At 39.6% G+C, this 22,215-nt stretch overlaps 1 protein-coding gene across 6 annotated transcripts in view; it reads left to right on the forward strand.

Moving 5' to 3' along the window:
• MFSD2B (MFSD2 lysolipid transporter B, sphingolipid) overlaps window positions 1-19,929 on the forward strand; it is a 39,018-nt gene extending 19,089 nt beyond the window's left edge. For 2 of the 6 annotated variants that reach the window (XM_062573195.1, XM_062573196.1), the window contains 9 exons: window positions 1,128-1,306; window positions 4,666-4,756; window positions 4,854-4,975; window positions 6,417-6,500; window positions 7,973-8,053; window positions 12,277-12,386; window positions 13,628-13,771; window positions 15,846-16,022; window positions 17,087-19,929. In XM_062573195.1, coding sequence (XP_062429179.1) covers window positions 1,128-1,306; window positions 4,666-4,756; window positions 4,854-4,975; window positions 6,417-6,500; window positions 7,973-8,053; window positions 12,277-12,386; window positions 13,628-13,771; window positions 15,846-16,022; window positions 17,087-17,144 — 1,046 coding nt within the window. In that variant the 3' untranslated portion in view covers window positions 17,145-19,929. Of the gene's footprint in view, window positions 1-1,127; window positions 1,307-4,665; window positions 4,757-4,853; window positions 4,976-6,416; window positions 6,501-7,972; window positions 8,054-12,276; window positions 12,387-13,627; window positions 13,772-15,142; window positions 15,318-15,845; window positions 16,023-17,086 lie in introns of those variants that run through there. The other 4 variants (XR_009958041.1, XR_009958042.1, XR_009958044.1 and 1 more) reach the window with 4 other exon arrangements.
• The last annotated feature ends 2,286 nt before the right edge of the window (window positions 19,930-22,215 follow it).

The following is a 22,215-nucleotide window of genomic DNA, read 5'->3' on the forward strand; positions in this document are numbered from 1 at the left end:
CTGAACCACAGGAAGTTCCACCTGAATATGAGAAGGAAATTCTTCACTGTGAGAGTGACAGAGCACTGGCACAGGTTGCCCAGAGAGGTTGTGGAGTCTCCTTTGGAGATATTCAAGGCCTGCCTGGATGCAACCCTGTCTACCATGCTCTAGGTGACCCTGGTTGAGCAGGGAGATTGGACTAGATTATCTCCAGAGGTCTCTTCCAACCTTACCCACTCTGTGATTTAATCCTATGAACCTTTATTCAAAATTCATCAGTAGTACTTAGAACTAGGACAGGAATTGGTTTATCTGCTTGTGATGGGAATGCTGCATATGGGCATATTGCTTGGTAACAAGAGCAGTAGGCTTGAGATCTGTTAGGATGAGAAGGATCTAGAACCCAAATTACCACCAGACTGCAGCTAGTCACCTTGCTGACCAATCTCAAATACATGGAGCATGAGCTGGATACTCACGTTTAGATGTTCCTATTCCTTCCTTGTTTGGTGGTACTGATGAGTTAGTGATCAGGATCATTTTCCAAGGTTGAGGTGCATAGTTCTGTGTGACTATGGCTTCAGGCAGTTAAGAGCAGTATCTGCTGTTTCCAAGAGCTTTACAGCTGTGTTGTTTCCAGCATAAGCCTCAGGTAAGTATCATTTCATTTTACAGTTGGAGAAACAAGAGGTCTGAGCAGATAAGCGGCTTGCAAACTGTTTCACGGAGCTACTGTCAAATCCAAGATAAGAAGTCTGATGTGATGGCTCCTATTCCTGCTTTGGAAAAATGTTCATTTAAAGTGTAGTTCAGCTGTGGTCCTCTAGGTGAAAGGTTTCTATGCTATCGCCTTGTAGCTTTTAATCCCTGCTGCATATACTGTGCAGCCTCTATTAAAGAGGCTCTTCTGTGGAGTCTTCTAAAAGCTAAACAAAAAATATGTGACAAACTCTTTCTTTGATATTATTCTGTTATTGAACTTTCAGTTCTTCTATTCTCCATATTGTTGCTGCTTCTTGTTCTCTACAAAACAAAATTGCATTGCTTTTAAGAGACTGTTCTTTAGTGAGATAAATAAGCAGACTTGTAAACAGTGGAGCAATCAACTTCCCCTCCTCAATGCACATTTTTGCTTCCTTCTGTAGGAATGACCATGGAGGTGCTTGGGACCTTGATTGGAGCTGCACTGCAGGGGCAAATTGTGGCCAGTGCTCATGTCTTTAATCACTGCAGCGTGAATATCTCTGTAAACACAACCAGCCATCTCATCTCTCGACATGACACTCCCAGCTTTCCTGATCCCTTAGACCCCTTGTCTTACCAAGTAAGTGTCCCTGGGAGCAGACTCACATCACTTGGGAAAAAGGGGATTTGGAGGGAGCTGAACTGGGAAACTGCCATAAGCTGGGCTGCTTCTTTCGGTGGTTGTGCCATTCGATAGCTGACTAAAGCATTTGTGAAACTGCTTGTTAGGTAACTTGTAGTGTGTATTTTAACAAGACACAGAACAACATTTCTTCTTCCTTTTTAGCTTCTAGCAGGCATTAGCTCAATCAGGAAAACTAGCATGCTATTACAGCTGTGCGAATTGTGGAGAGGAGCAGCTGGAAGAGTTGCGGAGCAGGCTGAAGTTTGTTGCACAGCAGATTCCCTCACTGAATCTGCTTTATGTTGTTATCATTACTTTCCACTTTCAAATCTCCGAAATGGCATTCAAGGGAAATAATGTATGATTTCGATTTATTTTCTTTGTATCTAAGCACACGTGTTTTTCTGTCCTTTTTGAAGTGAGAGAGACATGGAAGAAGGAGCATCACAATAAGCTGAATATCAAGTAGTTTTTCTTTGAAAAAATAACAAAGATGTGTATCTTAAGTTAGCCAGCGTTTGTAGGTAGAAGTAATATCTTTCATTAAACTAGCTAGCAAGACTAGGAAAAAATGGACAAGCTTTTTATATACACAGATTTTTTTCAGATCTGTTTCTGTTTCAGACCTAAGGAACTAGCAGTGTGCCTGAAAGGTTGCTTGCTTTTTTATAACTATATGGATTGGTTTAATTAAAGATATTACCTTATCCTACAGATCTAGTTCTGGTTATATCCTTAGAACATCATTCCTACAACTTTAACACTACCCTAATATGCAAATTTGTGAACTTATTAAATCAATGGTTAAAAAGAAATGTTTCTTTGAATCTGTTTATTTCTTTTTTTTTCTCATTTTACTTCCTTATTTACATGCAGGTGTGTATTCTGTGAGGTTTTGCTGTTTATTTAGGCTTTTTTGTTTTTGTTTTCTCCTTCTCCCACTGCTCCCACTGTTGTGTCAGCCTCTCCTGTTTTGCAGATGAGTAGTAACCCATGGATGAGAATGGCCTGGATTATGGTGTCCAACCATTGTCTCATGGGTAAGGGTCTGTTCACTGGTTGTTTGCTACTGCCCATTTTCCCAAAGAGCCGTCAGGTGTGGGCAGAGGCCATAGTGTCAGTGAACTGCTCTGGCAACCTGCTCCAGTCCCTACCACGCAGTTTTGTGAGGGCCACAATTTTTTTGCCTTTCACGTGACCTGGCACCAGTTTGGTTGTATTACAGGAACGTGCACAGCCACTGAGTTGCGTGGGGGAGATGCCTGTATCGCATGACAGGGCATTTGCCTTTTGTTCACACAAAGAATATGCACTTAACTGGATTACTGACAGGAGATGCTGAATCTTGAGCAGGGGGTTGGACTAGATGATCTCCAGAGGTCCCTTCCAACTTCAACCATTCTGTGATTCTGTATGTAACTGGCTGTATGACTGAAGGACATAGTTAGAAGTTGAGGCAGGGCTAGGGTCTGTAACCCTAAAGTACCTCCACCAGCCTCAGTTAAAAAAAAATAAATAAATAAATAAAAGAAACTTGTTTCTCTTTAAAGCCAGCTCAGGAACATGAGCCTTTTTTTTTTTGTCACAAGGAGTAATTCTTATGTTGCTGTGGGGCACACCATGTTTAAAAGCAGACATTATGAATGATTGCTCATTTACTCATTATTAGAGAAAGGAGATGGAAGAAGATGATTATTTCACATCTAACGTCTCCTGAAGTTGTTTCTGTATAGAACTTTCCACTGAAATATACAGTTTAGGAGTGGGTCTCTCCTAGTAGAAACCAAGCGTGGACATTGATATGGTTTGTAAATGTGCTAACAAATTTTGTTTAAGGTCAGAGAATCCCATTTGGCCTGTCATGAATAGCCTTAATAATTTGAGTAGACAAAGCTTAAAGTACTCTTAACCAAGACTTATGAAAGAAAACATTTAATTCAGTTGCTTTGAGAAGAAATTTTAAGGTAAACAAATTAACTAATGAATAAGTACAAAAATTATAATTCATAATAAATCCTTTAATTATATATATTTTTTTTCTGCTTCTTCTGTCCTGGCTAGCCTGCTTCTGAGGCTGAAATTACCTCGTTTAAGTGAATTCGGATATCTGCACTATATTGCAATCCGTGGTCAATGAGACCTGTAACATGTAGTATAAATTACTCTGAGGTTTAATCTATAGCTCAGACATAAAAAAAAAAAAAAAAAAAAAAAAAGTATCCCAAATAAAGAATAGCCCTGCATGCCTTTATTTCACCATGTCCCTTTCTGAAACATGATTATCTTATAAAAGTTGCCATCTTGAGTATCATCTAAACTTAAGTTATATGAACTAATTTTGCATCTATACTAAATGACCTTATATTTGACAGTACATTCTTGTAATTGCATGCCTATTTTCTAACAGGTTCCTAAATCTATAATCCTGTCATTTGTAGCATATTAATGAAAACTTGTAATTAAATTTTCCTATCAAATAATCAGTGTCTCAAACCTCTCTATCCAGCACTTACTTATCTTATGTAATACAGTAAAAAATAAATTATTATAGAATACTAAATCAAAATATAATTCTAAAGCTTACCTCAAGAATCAGTGTAATCAGAGCCTGAGGTAGTAAGTGTGATTTGATGGTGTGGGAAGTATCTTTTGGAGGGTTTGTTCCCCAGGCTAATAGAAAGTAGAGGTTTCTTAATTTGCTTGAGTATTTCTAAGCATCTGGAAAAATAAGCATGTGACGTACTATATTCTCAAAGTATTGTGCTGAATGTAAGTGTGTTTTCTAAATTCGTTAAAGCCTGAAGTAAGGTTTTATTATCATTATGTATAAATTCAGTAACTGTAGTAATTATATTTACATCAGTACTGAGACCTTTCCCATCTAGCATGAAGATACTCATGGAACTCTGTAGCTTGATTAACTGGATTTAGATGCTGCACGTTTCTGATAAACGACTGTGTATGTCTACAGGTACTCTCAACATAAACAAGCTTTTAAACATATTCAGCATATTCTGGTTACTGACACAGTAGTCTCTCTCTCTCTCTCTCTCTCTCTCTCTCTCTCCTTTTTCTTTTTTTTTTTTTTTTCTGTAAACATATACTTATGTGCCTGGATTTATACTGAGGTAGCTGTTTATAAATGAATTGCAGAAATGAAAATTTCTCAGATGGGTGAAAGATAGACAGCTGGCTGTACGAAGATGGGCAGTTCTTCAATTACAGAAGACTCCCCAAAAAGAGACTGAGATTTTCCATAATGACTTGTCGTACTCCTGTCGTAATTTCAAATATGTCTTTTTTTTTTTTCAAAGGCAAAGGTTTATATGGTTGCAGCGGGTATTATAGGAGGTGTGTATCTTCTTGGAATTGTCATTTTTTTCCTTGGAGTAAAAGAAAAAGATGGTAAGATATGTTTACATATGCCTAGATTTTAACAATAATTATTTCACATTTAGCTCTGGAAAATGTTGCGTTATTTTGTTTATCCTGCTCCTCTTAGATCCCTATGCCTTAACTTCAGACAGAGCAATCCCTTTTTGTAAGGGGCTTCGACTCACCATGAAGCACGGTCCGTATGTGAAACTTGCAGCTTCTTTTCTTCTCATCTCAACAGCAGTTCAGGTAACATCAAACTCTCTAAGTCTGTTCACTGGCCTCATTCCAGTCCCAGCATGGGAGAGTATGCAGTGGCTAGAATGCAAATGACCTTTGGCTTGTTACTAGAGGTGGTGATCTAGGGGGTGGTGCCTTCTCTTGCAAGTTGGTAGGGAACCAGGACCCTTCTTTGGTGCCTGGGGTCTTGTGCAGCTGGAGATGATTCTTTCAAATGAGAAGGAAAACCAAAGTCCTGACCGTTTAAAGATGGCTTTTTTCATAAAAGGTGATGAGCTAGTGCCAGTGACCCAGATTGGGTCATTATATGCTATCCATCTACAATCTCCTGTGGTTTCAGTCGCTCAGAGAATGCTTTTTCTCTCTGTTCTTCTCTATTTCTAAAGTATGTGCAGCTTTAAACCATTGCCCCTTTCCTTTGCATAGGTGACTCTTCTCTAATAGTGGCTCAACTGGTTCTTACGTACTTATGTAGTATTTTGTGATGGAAGGAAGAGTAAAAAGATGTTCAGACTCAGGGGCAGGAAGTCTTAACTGTTTCAGAGCTAGGTAGAGCTATTTTTCAAATCAAGACCTGCGGTTGAATGTGGCCTTCCCAAAATGATATTGTATGTCATCCCATAGAGAGATGCTGCAGAAAAACTTAAAGCAACTCCATAGGAAATCCTTAGTTCAGTTCTGCCATTTTAAAGCAGACTTTTTAGTTATGTTCAACTCACTAAAATTATGTTTATAATGTAAACCTTTCCCTATGTACCTATCAGTTCAAACTGGCGTTGTTTTGGAAAGCACATAATATCCAAGTCACCAGATTGTTAGTTGCATGAACTATTGATCACAATGAGCTGCAGGACAAAGGGCAAGAACTAGGCATGTGAGATCTCTTGCTATAAGAGAAATGTGCCAGCTCCTTCCATTGAAAGAGGACTCAGACTTGTGGAGATTTTTAACAGAAAGTGGCACTCCATAGCCAAGGTTTTATATAAAACCAGCATTTAGCTGCTTTACTACAGGAAGTTGACATGAGAGGTAGTTCTAGCTGAAGAGTAACTTGTTTCAGAGTCAGAACTTCTAGTAAAATGTTCATGACATTTTTGTGGAAAAAGAGGAGCAATTTCTTACAATAGTCTGCAGCTGTGATTGTGACAATGACGCAAAGCTGGCTTGCAACATAGGATAGAGCACCTTGAGACAGAATCCTCTCAGAAACCAGTTCCTATTTTCATCATTATGCATCATTAGGAGCATGGATTTCCTTTTACTTACCCTAATTTTACCTGCACATTACTCCAGTGACAGCAGAAGAGCTATTGCATCTTTATATTGTTGCAGATGAGGGAAGACTGGAACTCCCAAATCCTACATTTAACAAAGCGGTCACCACGTATGTTTGGCAAATATAGAGTGTTACATCCTGTAGCCTTTTTTTCTTCTTCCTTTCCTTCACCAGCTGGAGCAGAGCAACTTTGTCCTTTTCTGCACACACGCAGCTGATCTCCGCAGTCACTTCCAGTATTTGGTGGTTACCATCTTGGTGAGTTGCCCCTTTTCTCTCTCATATTTTTATTTGATAGCTGAATTTCATTGTGTTTTTTGGTACAAATATAGCAGAAGACAAGAAGAATTTTGTGTCTAGATAGAGTTGTAAGATGCTACACCATCTTTTGCAGTGTCTGTTTGAAATAAATGTGCTGCTCCCTACTGTAACTTTTAAAGAATTAATGCTTTGGAGCTTTTAATTCATTCCTCATTACTTTCACCCGTGAGTAACTTTCCACTCATATAAAAGGCAGAAGTTCTTGTGAGAAAGGAGGTCTGGAATTTTAGTTCCTGTTTCCCTTTCCCCAGTTTGATATGCAGACAATTAAATAACTTTGCCTTGTGCATTCATACATATGAGCCTTCTAGGCCAGGCAGCTTGCAAGGATAAATATTTAAAATAACCAGAGACATGAAGATTCCTGTGTAGAATGAATGGCAATATGATAAAAAGGCACTTTCACAAAACCCTTTTTCTTAATGCTTAAAGGTGGGATTCTGCTCTGCCTTGGTAATAGTTATAACTCAATTACACACTGCTCCTGTAATGCATGCTTTACTTTGTTGGTAGAAAACTGCAATTTTCAGGCTTCTGACCAAAGTCTTTTTATAACAAGTGGAAAGTTTAATATTGCATAATTACTGGGGTGTGTATCTGCACCATATTTTAATGATTTGTGGGCACTTTGTCTAGCATATAGAATACTGCAGCAGTCATTTTCAGGGCAGCTGCTGTCTGATTCCTGATCTATTTGGCACAGCAACTTTGTGAAATCACCTGAGGGGAGCTTCATTTCCACTTCCTGACCCTATCCCCCCACCATCCCACTATCTCCCACCCTTATTGATTCTTCCTTTTCCACATTGTAAGACAGATCTTTTTCAGTGATTAAAACCAAGAAGTTGAGAACAAGGGATGACTCTTGGATATCTTGAGGCTCTACAAGTAGTGGACACTAATGAGAGAGAGAGAGAGAGGAGAGTAAAATTAAAGACAGTACAGAGTGGAATATAGCTGTAATAATGAGATGACATTTGAATTTAGGTCAGCTGTAAGACTATCATTTGTAGCAATTCTCCAGCGTTTGGTACTATGTTGTTGTATGTAGTTGTTGCTCTTATCAGGTGAGTATTACAGTCTATGGTATGGTACAGTTGACAGTAAGTGAATATAGGTTTTCCCTGATCATTTAGCATGATATATGTATACTACCCAAGCAGTGTATCTTGTGCCTCAGCTTTCTTTTTGTATAGTGGGATAGGGCTTAACTCAATTATCGTAAGACAGATTTCAGATCATAAGGCAAAAAGGCTTCAGCACAAAGTATGACTGTTTGCAACAGGCTTGGACTTTAATGACTATCTCAAGTAGCTCTAGTATTTCATATATATATTTAATTTAGAGTGTGTGTGTATATATATATATATATATATATATGTATGTATGTATCTTTTCATCAACTCTAGGTATCGGCAGCTGTGAACGTTCCTTTTTGGCAAAAGATTCTGCAGCGATTTGGCAAGAAGTGTGCAGCATTTGGAATTTCGGTAAGCAAATCCTCAGGAGAAAAAAGATCTGCTTGTACTCACATAATGTGATAATTTGAGCCTCTTCAGGAGCTGTTTCAAATGCTTGTAACCTTAAGCTGCAAGAAACTTTTTTAGTTTCAAAGTTTCTTTTAAATCTTTATACTACATTTCACACAGAATCTGAGTTTTCCTGAAAACTTTTGAAAAATAGCCTGATGCTGAAGGGAGATCCCAGGTGGTTTAAGAATCTGAATAAGCTCTGCATTTCACTGCTGTTATAGAGGTGAACCCCCAAAAATTTTTATGGATTCAGATCCATGTTGCTTCAGGTTGAAAGATTATCCGTTGTACAAGGCTTGTATATGGTTCTCAGCTGACAAAATTTGTCATTTGGTCACAGAGGAGAGAGAAGTGTGTTCCATATTCTTCTCCAAAAAGCGAAGCAGGTGGAGTACCCACATCCCTGTGAGCAGAGGTGGACGGTATTAGTGAAGTGTAAGAAACAGGTGACCTACCTGAGAAAGAAGCTTAGTTTAACTTTGGCACAGATTTACAAAGCTGGCTCAGTGAGCCTGCCGTGGTCTCTGATGGATCGTTTTAAGTCCCTCAGTGCAGACATCAGCAATTTTCTGTCATCATCCTCAGTGAGTCATTGTGTAGGCCTGTTGCTCCCTGTTTTCCCCTGTTTACCTTTAATTGCTCATGAAAGAGGAAAGAAGAAAATTGGCTGCTTTGTGCACAAACAAGCAGGAGTATTTGGAAAATCCAGCCTGAGGCTATGTATCAAAATCTGAAAACCCCAAAAAGCCTAGGTCTGGTAACAGTTGCTGAATATAATGGAATAGTTAATAGAATAGTTAGTTTTTGAAATAAAGATCTCTCTGTTGGAATGATTTCCACAGAATCAGTAATAGTTTCAAAACACAAGTTCCAAATACGCTGAATCATTAGGTGTTCTGAAGTGAGCGTCTGGAATTTGCATCTAAGACCCATCCTCCTTACTTTTTACCATTTGAGCGAAGAGAATTATCAAAAGCGATGTTGGACCATTGAGGGAATGCAAATTTCTTCCTCAGGAAATTTCCTCCTCTGCCTACTCAACTAAGGAAAATGCTTTCTTCAACCAGCTTGGCTCTATAAATTCCATTTAACATGACCAGAAAGCCTCTCAGCACCTCTGTAAATGTGATTTAACTTAATTTTACAGTTCAGTTGCTTCACTGTAAGTCCCCCTCTAAGTGGGACTGGATTGAAAAAATCTACCTCTTTATTTCACCTTGTAGACATTTCTCGAGGGATTGTGAATGCTTCCTTTGTGCTCAGTGATGGATTTTGTGTCTGGCAATACATCACAGGGGCTTCCTGTACTACCAGCTTGTGTGATCTGTACAGAAAATCTGTCCTTTCTTACTGTGAAATAAAATCACGTTATTCAAAGCTCCTATGTTTGTGTCACTGGAAAACGTTCTTCTGGGAGGGAGAGGAGTAAACAGTTTTCTCCAAAACCTTATTCAGGTTTCAAGATAAGGAACTTTCAAGATAACTTGAAAACTATTTTTTTGAAAAATGTAACACTACTCCAAAATCATTTTCCCTTGTAAAGCAGTTGTGTCAAGGAGACCCCTTAACTGTGTAGAGGGCAGAGTAGATAGATAGCAATAATCTTGGATTCCTACCACTGATATTGCTACCTTTTCACTCATTCCCCCACAAGAGATGACCAATGGTCTGAGTACTTACGAAGGATTTAAACTTCCTGGAAGTTTAGCCTAGACTCCCTGGAAATACAGGGTTATACCCAAGTAGGAACTTTGACATCATTCTTCCCATGACTACGTTGGTACACAGGCTAAAAATGTTTCTCTTCTGTTTTTTTGCTTCTGCTTCCGTATCCTTCATTGCATTGAGGTTGTCTGCTCTGACCTCATAAGGCAAAGTTATTTGGCGACTGGAAGTAGAGTTACCAGTAAAAATCTTAAGAAGTAGAACAACACAGCCCTTTGCCCTTCTCTTTTCTGGGTAGTTGGTTTGATTTGTGGTTTGGGCAAGATGTTTAAAAATGGAAGATCTCTCTCTCTCTTGTGCTTGAATATTAAAGATTCCTGGAGATATTTTGTGTGGCGTCTGTGTGTTTGGCCATTATTTGCAGGCCTAAATTCACTATACAAGAAACCTCACAGTCCTAGCTTGCATCCTAGCCAGTACTAGCTTTCGACTAAGGGTTTTGGAGGATTTAGTGTTTGGAAAAAAAAACAATCTTTTGTCTCCTTACACATTTCACACACAGACGATTACCTGCCTGCACTCTGTCAGCACTGTTCAACGTGGAGACATGCCTTTGGATGAATACTGGCTCTGCAGCCCCTTTGCCTCTCTTCCATCCCCATTTCTGCTACACATCCTAACTGCATCTTCTCCTCACCCGCCCTTCCTGTGTCCAATGATGTGCTACACAGATCAGTACCACCCTCAGTATCCCAGTAGCATCCCCTGCCATAGTGCTGCCAGTGGATGAATGGAAGACACATGGTCACTATAGGATGTCATTTTTTTATAATTTGCAATGCAACAACCCTGCGTCTAGGGAACAAAGTGCCTATACTGGAGTATTTTTTTGCTTTACAAGTAGGAAAGAGTAAGATGCATTAGCTGTTTATTGCCACAGGAACACTGCCCCCATGATTGCACTGCTGTCACCTGAGTGAGACTTTAGGGTGCTGTAGCCTCAGTCCTGCAGGTCATGCTTCCCTTTCAGTAGAAAATTACAATGATTGCAATGATTATTATTATTGATCTAGAAATTTGTTTAAGTGCTTTTGGTGGAGCATAAGCTAGTCATAAAGTTTCTTATAGGCAGTCTTATAGGCAATATAAAATCTTATATTGCTGGAGTGCTCTCTTGTGGTGAAATAATGATTTTGCCACAACACTGGCCTAATGCAAAGATAATCTGTGCGGGGAACTTGCCGTCGGGAAAGGTTATTTTCTGCCTTCTTAGGTTAAAAGCAAATGCCTTAGATGGGAAATGCATTTAGCACACAAACATAATGGATTAGAGTCCAAGGCTCCCAGAATCAGTCCTCTTACAGAATTGTAAATAGCAATGCTTAGGGGAATCACTCTCTGTGAAAGCTCTGCTCGTACTATCAGCTCCCAAGCTGTGAGTATAGGGGATTGAAACACTTAATGGTAAACTAATCCCACATCACTAAAAAGCCCTGTAGATAAGCCTGCGGTTCTGGATTCTGAGTGTGCTGTGCCTGTGATTCAAAGGCATGGAAGATGGAGCATGGGATGGGTACAGCACAGCTGCCTGTATGTGTTTAATCAGCATTTAAAATAGTGTTTTTTTCAATTTTATGAGCCCTTTGCCTCAAGCTGAAGCTAAGGAAATCTGGTGGCCAGTAAACAAATCCTGAGCATTCCAAATTATTTTACTTCTGAGGATAGCCTTTACGACCTGGGCACTGTAGTGAGCATATCTAGCTGTGGAGTGAGCACAAGCCACATTGCCTTCCCAGTGTTAGGTATTAGCTATTAGGTATCTAGATTGCTTTAAAGTAGTCAACGGAAATGAAGGTGTAACTAAACTCTTCTTCATTTAAAACTCGATTTGACCCGTGAAATAGGATATTTACTGTTTAAAATGACCATTGAGCCCCTGTCCGTCCCCCTGAAATGTAGTGTGCTGACATTTCAAGGCTTTGTCTCTAACAGAAAATTAAATAGTGCCACCAGCCTAGACCTATTATCTAGAATTTTGTCATCTCTACTACTAAATTGCCAGGAAAATCATAGTATAGACTGACTAGCAATCTCCCAAGAAATATCTGGACGAAGTTTGGGAACTTGCCCACTTCAGGGACTCTTCACAATAGATGTTTATATGGTGACTCTTCTTTTGGAGACTGAGAGTTTAGTTGTGTGAATGTGGCAAGGTTCTGCCAGTTGGCCTCAGGGCAGATGAAAGATCCTTAGGACAGTTTACTTCTCTAGCGGTGTTATAAACATGACAGTGCTAAAAAGGCAGTTACACTGCTTGCCCTATTTTTCTCTGATTCTTCTGGATAGCTGAATCAGGTAGGAAATGCCATTTTGCCAAAATAAGTGGGGTGTTAGGCTTTTCTGTCTGTGAACTGTCATTTCACAATGCAATCTGATATTTTGAAGGAAGCCATCGATGTGTATAGATTAAATACTGTGTACTGTAAGTAATATGTCCTGTTTTTCTTCTTCCTCAGTGGATGATTCCTTTTGCAGTCATGCTAGTGACCATTCCAAACCTGATCTTGGCGTATTTTGTTGCCTTTGTCTCAGGCCTGAGCATTGCAGCATCTCTTCTGTTGCCATGGTAGGAAAATATTTCATTTGGTGTGGGGAAGGTGCATATGTCTACACACATGTCCTGCATGGAGATCACCTTTGAAAGAGGCAGAATCTGGCAATAGTCACTTCATCCAAGAATCTATTTTTGCTTTTAAAATTGAGACTGCTTGTGATGAAGTGTGCTTTTTGTTAATAGGAGAGTTTAGAGGAAGCAGTAATCTAAGTAGCCAAAGAACTTGTGTTAACTGTAAATTCGTTGTTTAGGTTTGGTTTCCAGCAGGACACTTGGTTTTCTACAGGAATGGTGAAGTTGGATTTTGCACACAAATCAATTAATGCTGAGCAATTAAGAATATAGCAGAGAAAATGTAAAACAAGCTATGCATCCCTGCTGAGCAATCCTGTGGTAAAGATCAAATGCGGGAGTGCAACACAAGGATATGGGTAAAAGAAACTGAGAATTCAAGGTCCTTGGCTCTTGATGACAGAAAATACATGGGAAAAACTACTCAAGAAGAGCAGAATGGGAGATTTACTTTTTATAGGAAATAATTACTGTTTGGGTCAAACTGACTAGAAAGCAAGACTGTTGCTGAAAGTGCTGTTTTGCGTTCCTCATTCATACAGCTCCCTGAAAATTGTGAAACTCCAAGAGATCAGGGAAATACAGTTTAAGGCAAGCTGTCAGACTACACGAACTTTTCTGCACAGAGGGTCAAAAAGCCATTTTTTTCTAATAGTAATCATGAAATGTTTTGAAAATAAAATGTCAATTTACAGTTGACTTTTGAGCTGCTTGCATTCTGATACCCTATGACCAAAATCAGTCTCTCTGAAGTAGGAGAAAATGAGCCCCATTGGTTTCTGAAAACTGTTTTGTTAGCTTGTCAGAAGAGTTATTTCAAAATGAGACTACTCAGATTTCAGTTGCTTGAAATCGAAGAAATATTTTTTGATTCTTTTTTTACTATCACAACTTATGCTTGAAATGAAAGTCAGTCTAAAGCTACCTGTCAGCAAGTGTTTGACAGTGTTTGAAAGGGGTTTTTTTTTGTTTTGTTTTGTAATCTGTGACTGTGCATTCCTTACAAGCATTTTTGTTCTCCTGTCAAATAGTAGGACTTTTTGAATTGGATTTTCTCATATGCATAATTAATTACATCAAACAAATCTTTAAAAAAAGAAAGAAAGAAAGAACTTCCATTAAGCTTAGACATTGAGAAGGGATTTTGACTTCAGGTTTGCTCTTACCTTGCTCATCTCTAGGTCAATGCTACCTGATGTTGTTGATAACTTTCGCCTGCGGAATCCTCATGCAAAAGGATATGAAACCATTTTCTATTCTTCTTATGTTTTCTTTACCAAGATCTCAGCGGGAATTGGCTTAGGAATTTCTGCAGCAGGCCTAGAGTAAGTAATGTGTTTTCACTTGGTCTCTGTACACTGAAAGTGTTCTGAGGTCCTTCTGCCTTTATCCTGTGAGTTTAATTGTGTTTTTCCATGTGTCTGAATGTGCTGGCAGCTCCAGTTGGCTGAACACTAAACATAGGATTGTCATCATCTAGAACACACTGATGAACATTAAGTCACTTACTTTAGTGCGTTTCTGTTTAGAAAGACCTGAATTCCTATTAGATTTTCTTTTTTTTCAAATTAATCAGGTAAGTTTTAGTGGCTTTTATGAATACAAAATTGAACAAAAAGCTTAGCAGGTGCTGATATACCTGTTGATACAACTCTTTTGCCCAGTCCCTGTTGCATCCAGGTTGGGTTGTATCCATGAGCTCATAAGTCCTTACATAGGTGGGAGTGCTTTCGAGGGGCCTAGTAGCCTGTTCAGCACTAAAAGGATTGCTGATTCCTGTATGAATTTAGAGGACTGGACCCTGAGCAAAGCATCAGAAACAGATGGCACAGTTCTGCCAATGACCTAGAGCCCGTCAATCTGGAGGATGCTTTGTGTTCTCCTCCTGCTGTTTGCCTTGTCTGTTCCGACAAGAAAGGCAGGTGAGGAAAAGGTCAGCTGTCTCCTGCCTGGCATTTGTACATGACCTAGCAGAAAGGACCTTTGCCTGCAGCTGTCAGGATTCAGCAGATGTACAGTGCACCCACACTCGAAGAATGGTTAGAATTCAGGTTGTCTAAAGGACTATTTAGCCCTTGGCTCAAAGCTGGGCTTTAGTAAACAGAATCTTGTGCTTCAGTGCTTTCAGCCAAAGTTGCCAACTAAAAGGCAGTGGTTGGCTGAACATTTTCAACTCAGGAATTTTAGTTACTGCTAACACCCTCATGTGCACCCTCACCTTTTGTTTTGACAAGAGTTTTGACCAACATTATTAAATGTGAAGGTTAGAAATCACTTTGCAAATTGATGAAGATGACCATGCATTTGGACAGCCCTTTTGGATAGGTGCTTGAAAAGAAGCAGGAACCTCTTATCTATCCTTTATATTCACAGGTAGTTTTTAAACTTCCCTTTGTTGAGATTAGTTTATCTGCAGAGGGTATCAGTTCCCAGACCCTAGCCATGATTAAACTGCTTGCCATTACTGCTCTGGTTTGAAAACCAAAAAACCAAAATGACAGAGGAAAGCCTAAGTGAGTCCTACTCCATGAACCATTCCTGGCTGTTCCTGTAACAAACTGTGACAAAATTTGGAAAAGATGCTAATAAACAAAAAATGCAAAAATAAACAAAACCAAGTTTCTCTATTTTTACTGACTATTCAGAAAGAGCTTAAGACAAACTGCCTTTCACCAATTAGCTCCATTCCATTCCAGTTAGCTCCCAGTATTTTGCCGAAGCAGATATTTGTGGAAGAATGTAGAATACAGAGTGACGGCAAATGAACTATAGCTTTCAATCAAACTCATTCTACAAATTGAGGATGGGAATTTATGTATATCAGCGGTTATAGGACTGTGTGGAGGCCCTGAATCAACAAAGTATAAGTATGTACGTAACTCTAAGTTGAGTAAGTTTATCTTTGTTGAGTGCTTAATTTTGTGTTTAACTTGAAGTTAGGTATTCCAGTTGAAATTGGTTAGATTGTTTGCGTACTTCTAAAACTGAGACTAAATGCTTTATTGAAAATTCTTAAGAATGACATATAAGAGCAATCTCCTTAAATGGGATTCTATGCGTTTTTTTAATGGTTAAATGCTATACAGTAGTAATGCATAAATACTGAGGTAATGAAATTATCTGAAAGAGAGCACAGAGATGAGATTGGGATAAATGGACAAAGCCTTCAAGCTCTATTGAAATTTGTAGGTAATTCCATGTTAACATCACTGTGATTAGGATGGCACCAACAAGGTTTGAAATGTGAGAGAAAAAAGGAAAAGAGATGTAGGAAGAAATGGGAGAAAAGTATTAAAGTGTGTTGGGGGGAGAGGGAGAGGCTTGGAAGGAGGTCTTAAGAGGAACAAATGTCTTTTACATTTGGATATATGCACACCACTATTATTTCTATTTGTTTAGGTTTACTGGATACAAACCAGCTACATGTAAGCAATCCAACGATGTGATCCTCGCACTGAAAATCCTCATTGGAGCAGTCCCTGCTATCCTCATTGCTGTAGGTTTATTTATACTTATCTTCTACCCAATCACGGAAGAAAGTCGGAAAGAAACAAAGCTTGCACTTGAGGTGTTAAGGTAGGTTTGAACTAGCAGCAAACTGCAGTAACACCACCACAGCAGCTCATAGACATGCTGGGGAAAAATTACTAGCTACTAAATCACAACTCTGCATTCCTTAAAACAAAACAAAGCAACACTTCTCTCTATTAGCTGAATTATTAACTGAACAATACCATTGCATGTGCCAGTATCTTACTTCTGTAGTATACTACTACCTACTTAGATGACCATATGTATGTTCTATCAGATATATCAGCTGCTATGTTTTACTTTTTCTCTGGGGTGGTGCATGAAGCACAATTGTGATCAGTGTTTCAAGTCAGAGGTGAAGAATATTCTATCCAGAGTAATTTATTGGATAAAATATGAATAGTTATGATCTACTTGTAAATAGAAGAAAATGGGCTTCTTGAAAGCATTATTGATATTTCTGGCACATGAGAAATGTCCAAACTTTTTGAGGAGGAAGGAAAGAGAGAAAAAATAAAGGGAAGCCTTGAGCAGTCTTGTCTTTCTTTTTCCTCTCCCTCTCCCTCCTTCTGTCTTGGTCCCTCTCCCAAGCAAACCTTGCCTAGCTCAAAATCTACCATCTCTGACAAATGAAGCCCCATTATACTGAGAATACACAGAATTCTACTCTGCAGAACAGCCTATGCTAGTAGATTGATGGATTAAATGGTAAACTATATCTGTCTTGTTTTTACTAGAAAATTGCTAGACTTGGAGATGGATCGAAATGCTAAGGGCATAATTCCAGTGCTTAAACATGGATATCTGGGGCCGCTTAAATGCCCGAAGTTATCCAAAATACCTTCAGGGGGTTGGCTAGTGTGACCCAGGGCTTCTGAGACACTGGCTGCTTTCTTAAGTGGCAGCTGCAGGCCAGAGGGGACAGGCTAAGAGGTCTAAAATGGAACTGGGTCTCTCTGTTTATGTACTGCAGTCACTGTCTGTAATAACCGCCTCTTAATGGTGATTCTCAGTTGTCTTTGTTGTTTGAGAATGCCAAGCTGTAGCCTGTTCAGTTAGTAATAAAACCCAGAAGTCAGCTCATATATGATTTGTTCTGCTTTTTACAGGAGGAACCATAAAAGCACAGACAATCTTGATAAACACAGAAAGGACACCTCAGTGTGAAAGCTCTGAATGCAATGACTTTCCAAACCCAGCCTCACATCCCACACACAAATTCTGTGAGCATCTTCTGGGTCACTTCCCTGCTGATGTTTTGTCACAAAGGATAAAGGATGATTCTGATACAGTCAGTAATGAATTCAAAAGAGGACAGTCACCACTCAGTATAAACGTAACTTATATACATAACTTCATGCCCTGTTTTAAAATAGACATTACAAATGTTCAGGAACAGAATATAAGCTATTGAAGGAAGGGGTTAGTTTTTGTTTGGTTGTTTGGTTGTTTTTTAATGATAATGCAAAACCAAGATCTTGTGGCTACAGGAGGTTCTGTGGACTTAGGAATTAAGGGAAAATAATGTAAATGTGATGTACTGGGCAAATTTTAGCTCAGTAGGATACATTCTTCTGACCTGAACTGACTATAATCTTTGCTAGAAAGGGTAGACTTTATCACCTCTTCTGACCAATTCCTTTGCAATATATTTCACCCTAAGAGGCTGGAGTCGTTTTCAAACATAATCTCTACATATAAATTGCACACTAGTATGTTTGGAAAGCACTTTGAAATCCTGAAACGTGCTACATAAAGTTAAGATTTAGATTCTTTTGAAATGAAGCAAACCACAGATGCAGACATGTTTTGAGAATTTTTCTCACAAAGACTTGCTCTGAAAGAGAATTTGATGCAATTTAACTTTATAGAATCTATGTGAAAAATAAGCTTCTGCTTCCAGCTACTATTGATCTGGAGCTCCTTGTTTCTGACACCTTTAAGCTGATCTTTGCCAAAATGTGAGTACTTGACATTTTCAAAAATGACATCTCCAGTCAAAGTACACAAATCAGTAGTCCCTTCCAAAAAAGTTAGGCTGTGCAGTATGAGTTTTTGTAACTTTGGCTTTAAGCAATCATGGTACTCATCTGTTTCTCGTGTGGTGGATGCTCTCTGCCTCACAAAACATCACTGTATGGCTGTCAGTCTCAGCTTGCAGTGTTTTATAATAATGAGGCCACACCTGACTTGGTGATTTTTTTGAGCCAGGGATTTCATCATGCTTTGGATACATTAACTGAAAGCTCATTTCTGCTATAATTCACACTGCAGAGCACATTATGTAGACAAAATAAACAGCTAACTTAGGCACTTTCTGGGGCAGTTAAGTTCAGACTCCAGTCACTCTGAGCTTTCTCTGTAGCCAATGGAGAGACCGATACCTGCAGCGGCTGATTCAAAGCATGAGCTAAAATGCCTAGGCTCTGAACACAGGTAGCTACAGCTGGAGGGGAGAGTGGTGAATCCCAGAGTGGAATGCTAATTAATGTGAGGAAATTAGCATAGCACAAGACAGGAAACAAACTGTTTTCTTTGTATTAATACGGGGGAATGTCTTTATTTTGTACTAAAAGTGCCTGTAGAGGTACAGCTTGCTCTGTACTGTTTGGGAGCACTTGCTGTAGGTGTCACTGGAAGCAGTGGCCATGAATAGTTTGCTCCAGGCCATCTAGGAAGTAACTGATGGAGCTGGGACTGGAAACTGGGAAGGCTTTCACAGAAAGATGTTGTGAAGTAAAATCAGTGCATCCACTGGGTGTCTCATTACGTTTAATAATGAAGCCTTTTCAGGCCAGTTTGTAGTCTAAGGCCTAATGAAATGTCCTAACTGAGCAAAGCACTTAAGCCTGGACAAGCTTTTAAGGCTGTATTTGGGTGCTCCCAACTGGAGTGTGTATGGGTAAAAGAGTTAACTAAGTTTGAGATTCTGCTGAATTGATACCTAAAGCTGTTTTTTTTTTTAGTTTCAGTCTTGAAAAAAACCAAGATTTGTGTGCCTCGGGCATCTGTGTTTGCAACAATAAATACCACAAGCCTATTTACAATTTTGAGTCTGATAGAATTTGAAATAACGGGTATACTGCATTTTGAAACAAGTAAGTTATGTAATGATGTACTACATAATTCAAAACTCCACAGCAAGCAATTTTTTGGTTTGGATTTATTCTGTAATATTTGTGTTTTTCAGAAGAGCCTTCTTTAAAAAGAAAAAAAGAGGTCCCTGTAAAGGCTATTTTTTTTAATAGGTTAGATTTTCAGCTGCTATAGATCTGTAGCTGCATGGCAGTAGATCTGTATCGGTTTACATAAGCTGAATATCTAGCCTGGTAATAAAAGGGTTAGGGAAACTATCAGCTGTGGCTGACTGGAGTACCTTGAAGTGGTATAAGACATTATTTCTAGATCAGTTGTGCAGCTGCTTATAAACCGCACATCACCCATCTGACTTCAGACTCTATGCAGATTTTAAACTCTATTCCTTTGTTTTCAGAGAGAAAATAGTGATATTTAACTAATAAACATGCATACAATCCTCATTCTGCATATGGTAGTATTAATTGCCCAAAAAAATAGAAGAGTTCCATGGATTAAATGTACCAGAATATTTTTATAGTTTGAAAATGACAAATTTTTTATTTATCAGAGTTGTACTTCTGTTAATAAAATGAATGTATTTTTTTAAGTTAAAAAAAAAAGCAGCATTGGAATGGAAGAAGCAAGTGCGGGGTTTTTGTAATTTAGCAAATTCTGTAAGATGTTTGTAATTTTGTTTTTGAAGGCTCAAAACTGGTACTGTAAAATGAACAAACTTTTTTGTATCTTCTTGTAACTTTTAAAAATGATGTGTACTTGCTATATCTGTTCAGACCATGTGACTGAGAGACACAGATTCTTACACTGACAACCATTCTGGTTAAATACTGATCTAATATAAATTTTCTGCCTTGCATTGATTGGTAGTAACAAGGGCCAGGTTTAATTCCCAGGGGGCCTCATTCAAGCCATACCCAAACACAATCCTAAGAATGTGGGAGATTGGATTAAACCAGATAGGTGCCTAATGCGCTGTATTTTTCCACTTGCATACAAGCAGTTCCAACAAATGGATTTACACTGACAGAGGGAGACAAGAAAAGGGTAACAGTCACATGTCACCGAACGGTCCCCCGCAAGGCAAATCATGCCTGTTCCTTGCCCCTGCTGAAGTACACTGGTGGCAGCCCACATCTCCTATATGGACTGGTTGCTGGTATAGGCAGTAGCTGAGCTAGTCACTAGTCACCTCTTCCAGTTTCGTCCTGCTTGTTGGTTGTGCCTGAAGACAGTGTTGAAAACTCCCAAGGTTTTACCACCTTCCCGAGTGTTAGCGCTGGGAAGCAGGCTCGGGGCGAGTCACGGCCAGCTGTGTGGGTGAGCTGTCATCCCTGTCACTCCCTCTAAGAGGGGGTTGCTGTTAGTCACTGCTGCCGGCCGTATCCTTCTGTCCGTGCTCTCCCACCTTGCTGCCTTCAGTCTGCCCCTTGGCTTGCTGCGCTGTCACGGCTTAGGTGGATTAGATCACCCATGCCGAGTCCCACGTTTTAGTAAGTGAATACCGCCTCGGACATCTGTCTCTTGGGAGTTCCCAGAGTGAGGGATCTCAGGTTTCAGGTCACTAGGCTTCCAGGAGGGGCACTGGCGATCTGAGAACTAATTCGTCTAGTCAGTCTTGCACCTTAAAAGAGTCGCTGTTAGATTCAGTCCTTGATGCATCCTGAGGTCTCCATTCACCTTCCTCATTTTGAGTAAAATACTTGAAGTAGACAATGTTTTACAGCCAAATCTGCTTTTGCGTGCCTGTAATTTCTTGCCAAGTATCACTTCTTCACCTCCTCCACCTCCTTTCTGGCTTGTAAGTAGAAAATGCAAATCAATCTCCTTGAGAAGACCACTGGTGAGGGAAACTTAGGTCCTTTAGTAGCTAGCATTTGTTGTCAAGGTCTTCGAAGACAAGAAAGAGCGGGCAAGTTAGTTCTCAGCCTCACGTGTGGTAGGGCACAGCCTGAAGCAGTGTAGTGTATAGCGATCAATCACATACCTTGTATGAATTTTGTATCATAGTTACAGGAGAAACAAGCTCACGGTGGTACAGCAGGGTCTGTCAAGACTGATTGATAGAAAGGCCAGCTGAGTTCATACAATTGGCAAGTGAGGGAGTGAATGTTCTGTTTTCATGCAATTTCTTTTCGAGATCACAAGTTCTCAGCGCTGCACTGAATGTTCTTTCACCGTAACTCTCTGCAAGACCCTGGTTCAGATACGTCGCCAGGGTGCTGAGTATTCTGGGTACAAAACAAGTGTATATTATAGGCTTAATGTATGAAACTAGATAGCTTTCACATCACAGCACCAAATCTGCTGCATAAAATTTATTCAAAGGATGAAGAAAAAGTACATGTCTCCATCTGCGGGGCAGAGAAGGAGACTTTTTGCTCTGTTGCACCTGAGAATACATGGTCTCTGAAGACACAAGCTAGCACAACACAACTGAACAAATTAAGGAAGGGGGGATGGTCCCAGCTCTGCAGACAAGGTTCAGCGTAGTTTCAGAGGTTTTTATAGAGCAACATCTCCAACTTTAACCTGAGAGCAGCAGTACAAAAAGGGACCTCACTGAGAGCCTGGCAACTGTTAAACTAGCTGGCAGCATGTGAAGAAGGCAGGTTGGTTGGTTCGATGGTAGGAAAACATGGAGCTTTGCTCTTAAAAGCATGAAAGCAGAAATAAGATGTATTTCTTGTCCTAAATGATGTTAGACAGGGCTATGAATTTCAGCTACTCCCTTCAGCTTTCTGTCCTCATAATGCTGCACTCTACTGTAGACAGCGAGGAAGTATTGCTCAGGCCCTGTGGAGCTGATAGTCACCTGTTTAGCTTCAGCAGGTGGAAGTACACCTCTGAGACTGTGGCAGCCATGCCCTACTTGCCCATCTTTGCTGATGTCCGTGAAGCCATTCACATTCAACACAGGATCTACAAGATCTCCTCTGTGCCTCAGTAGCCTCTGTCAAAGACTTTCATTCCCAAAGGCTATTTTCATCTGCCTAAGGCCAAGTGAGGCTGCCAGCTTATCATCATGATGATGGAACCAGGTTTAAGATAGTTGACAAGTTCCTATCTTCAAATCTTTGAAATCAGCTGCAGTCCAACATGAAATACTTCCTCTGCATTTTCCAATCAAACTCACCCTTTGGCC

The sequence above is a fragment of the Rhea pennata genome, chromosome 3 (assembly GCF_028389875.1).
Source record: "Rhea pennata isolate bPtePen1 chromosome 3, bPtePen1.pri, whole genome shotgun sequence".
Taxonomy (NCBI): Eukaryota; Metazoa; Chordata; class Aves; order Rheiformes; family Rheidae; genus Rhea; species Rhea pennata.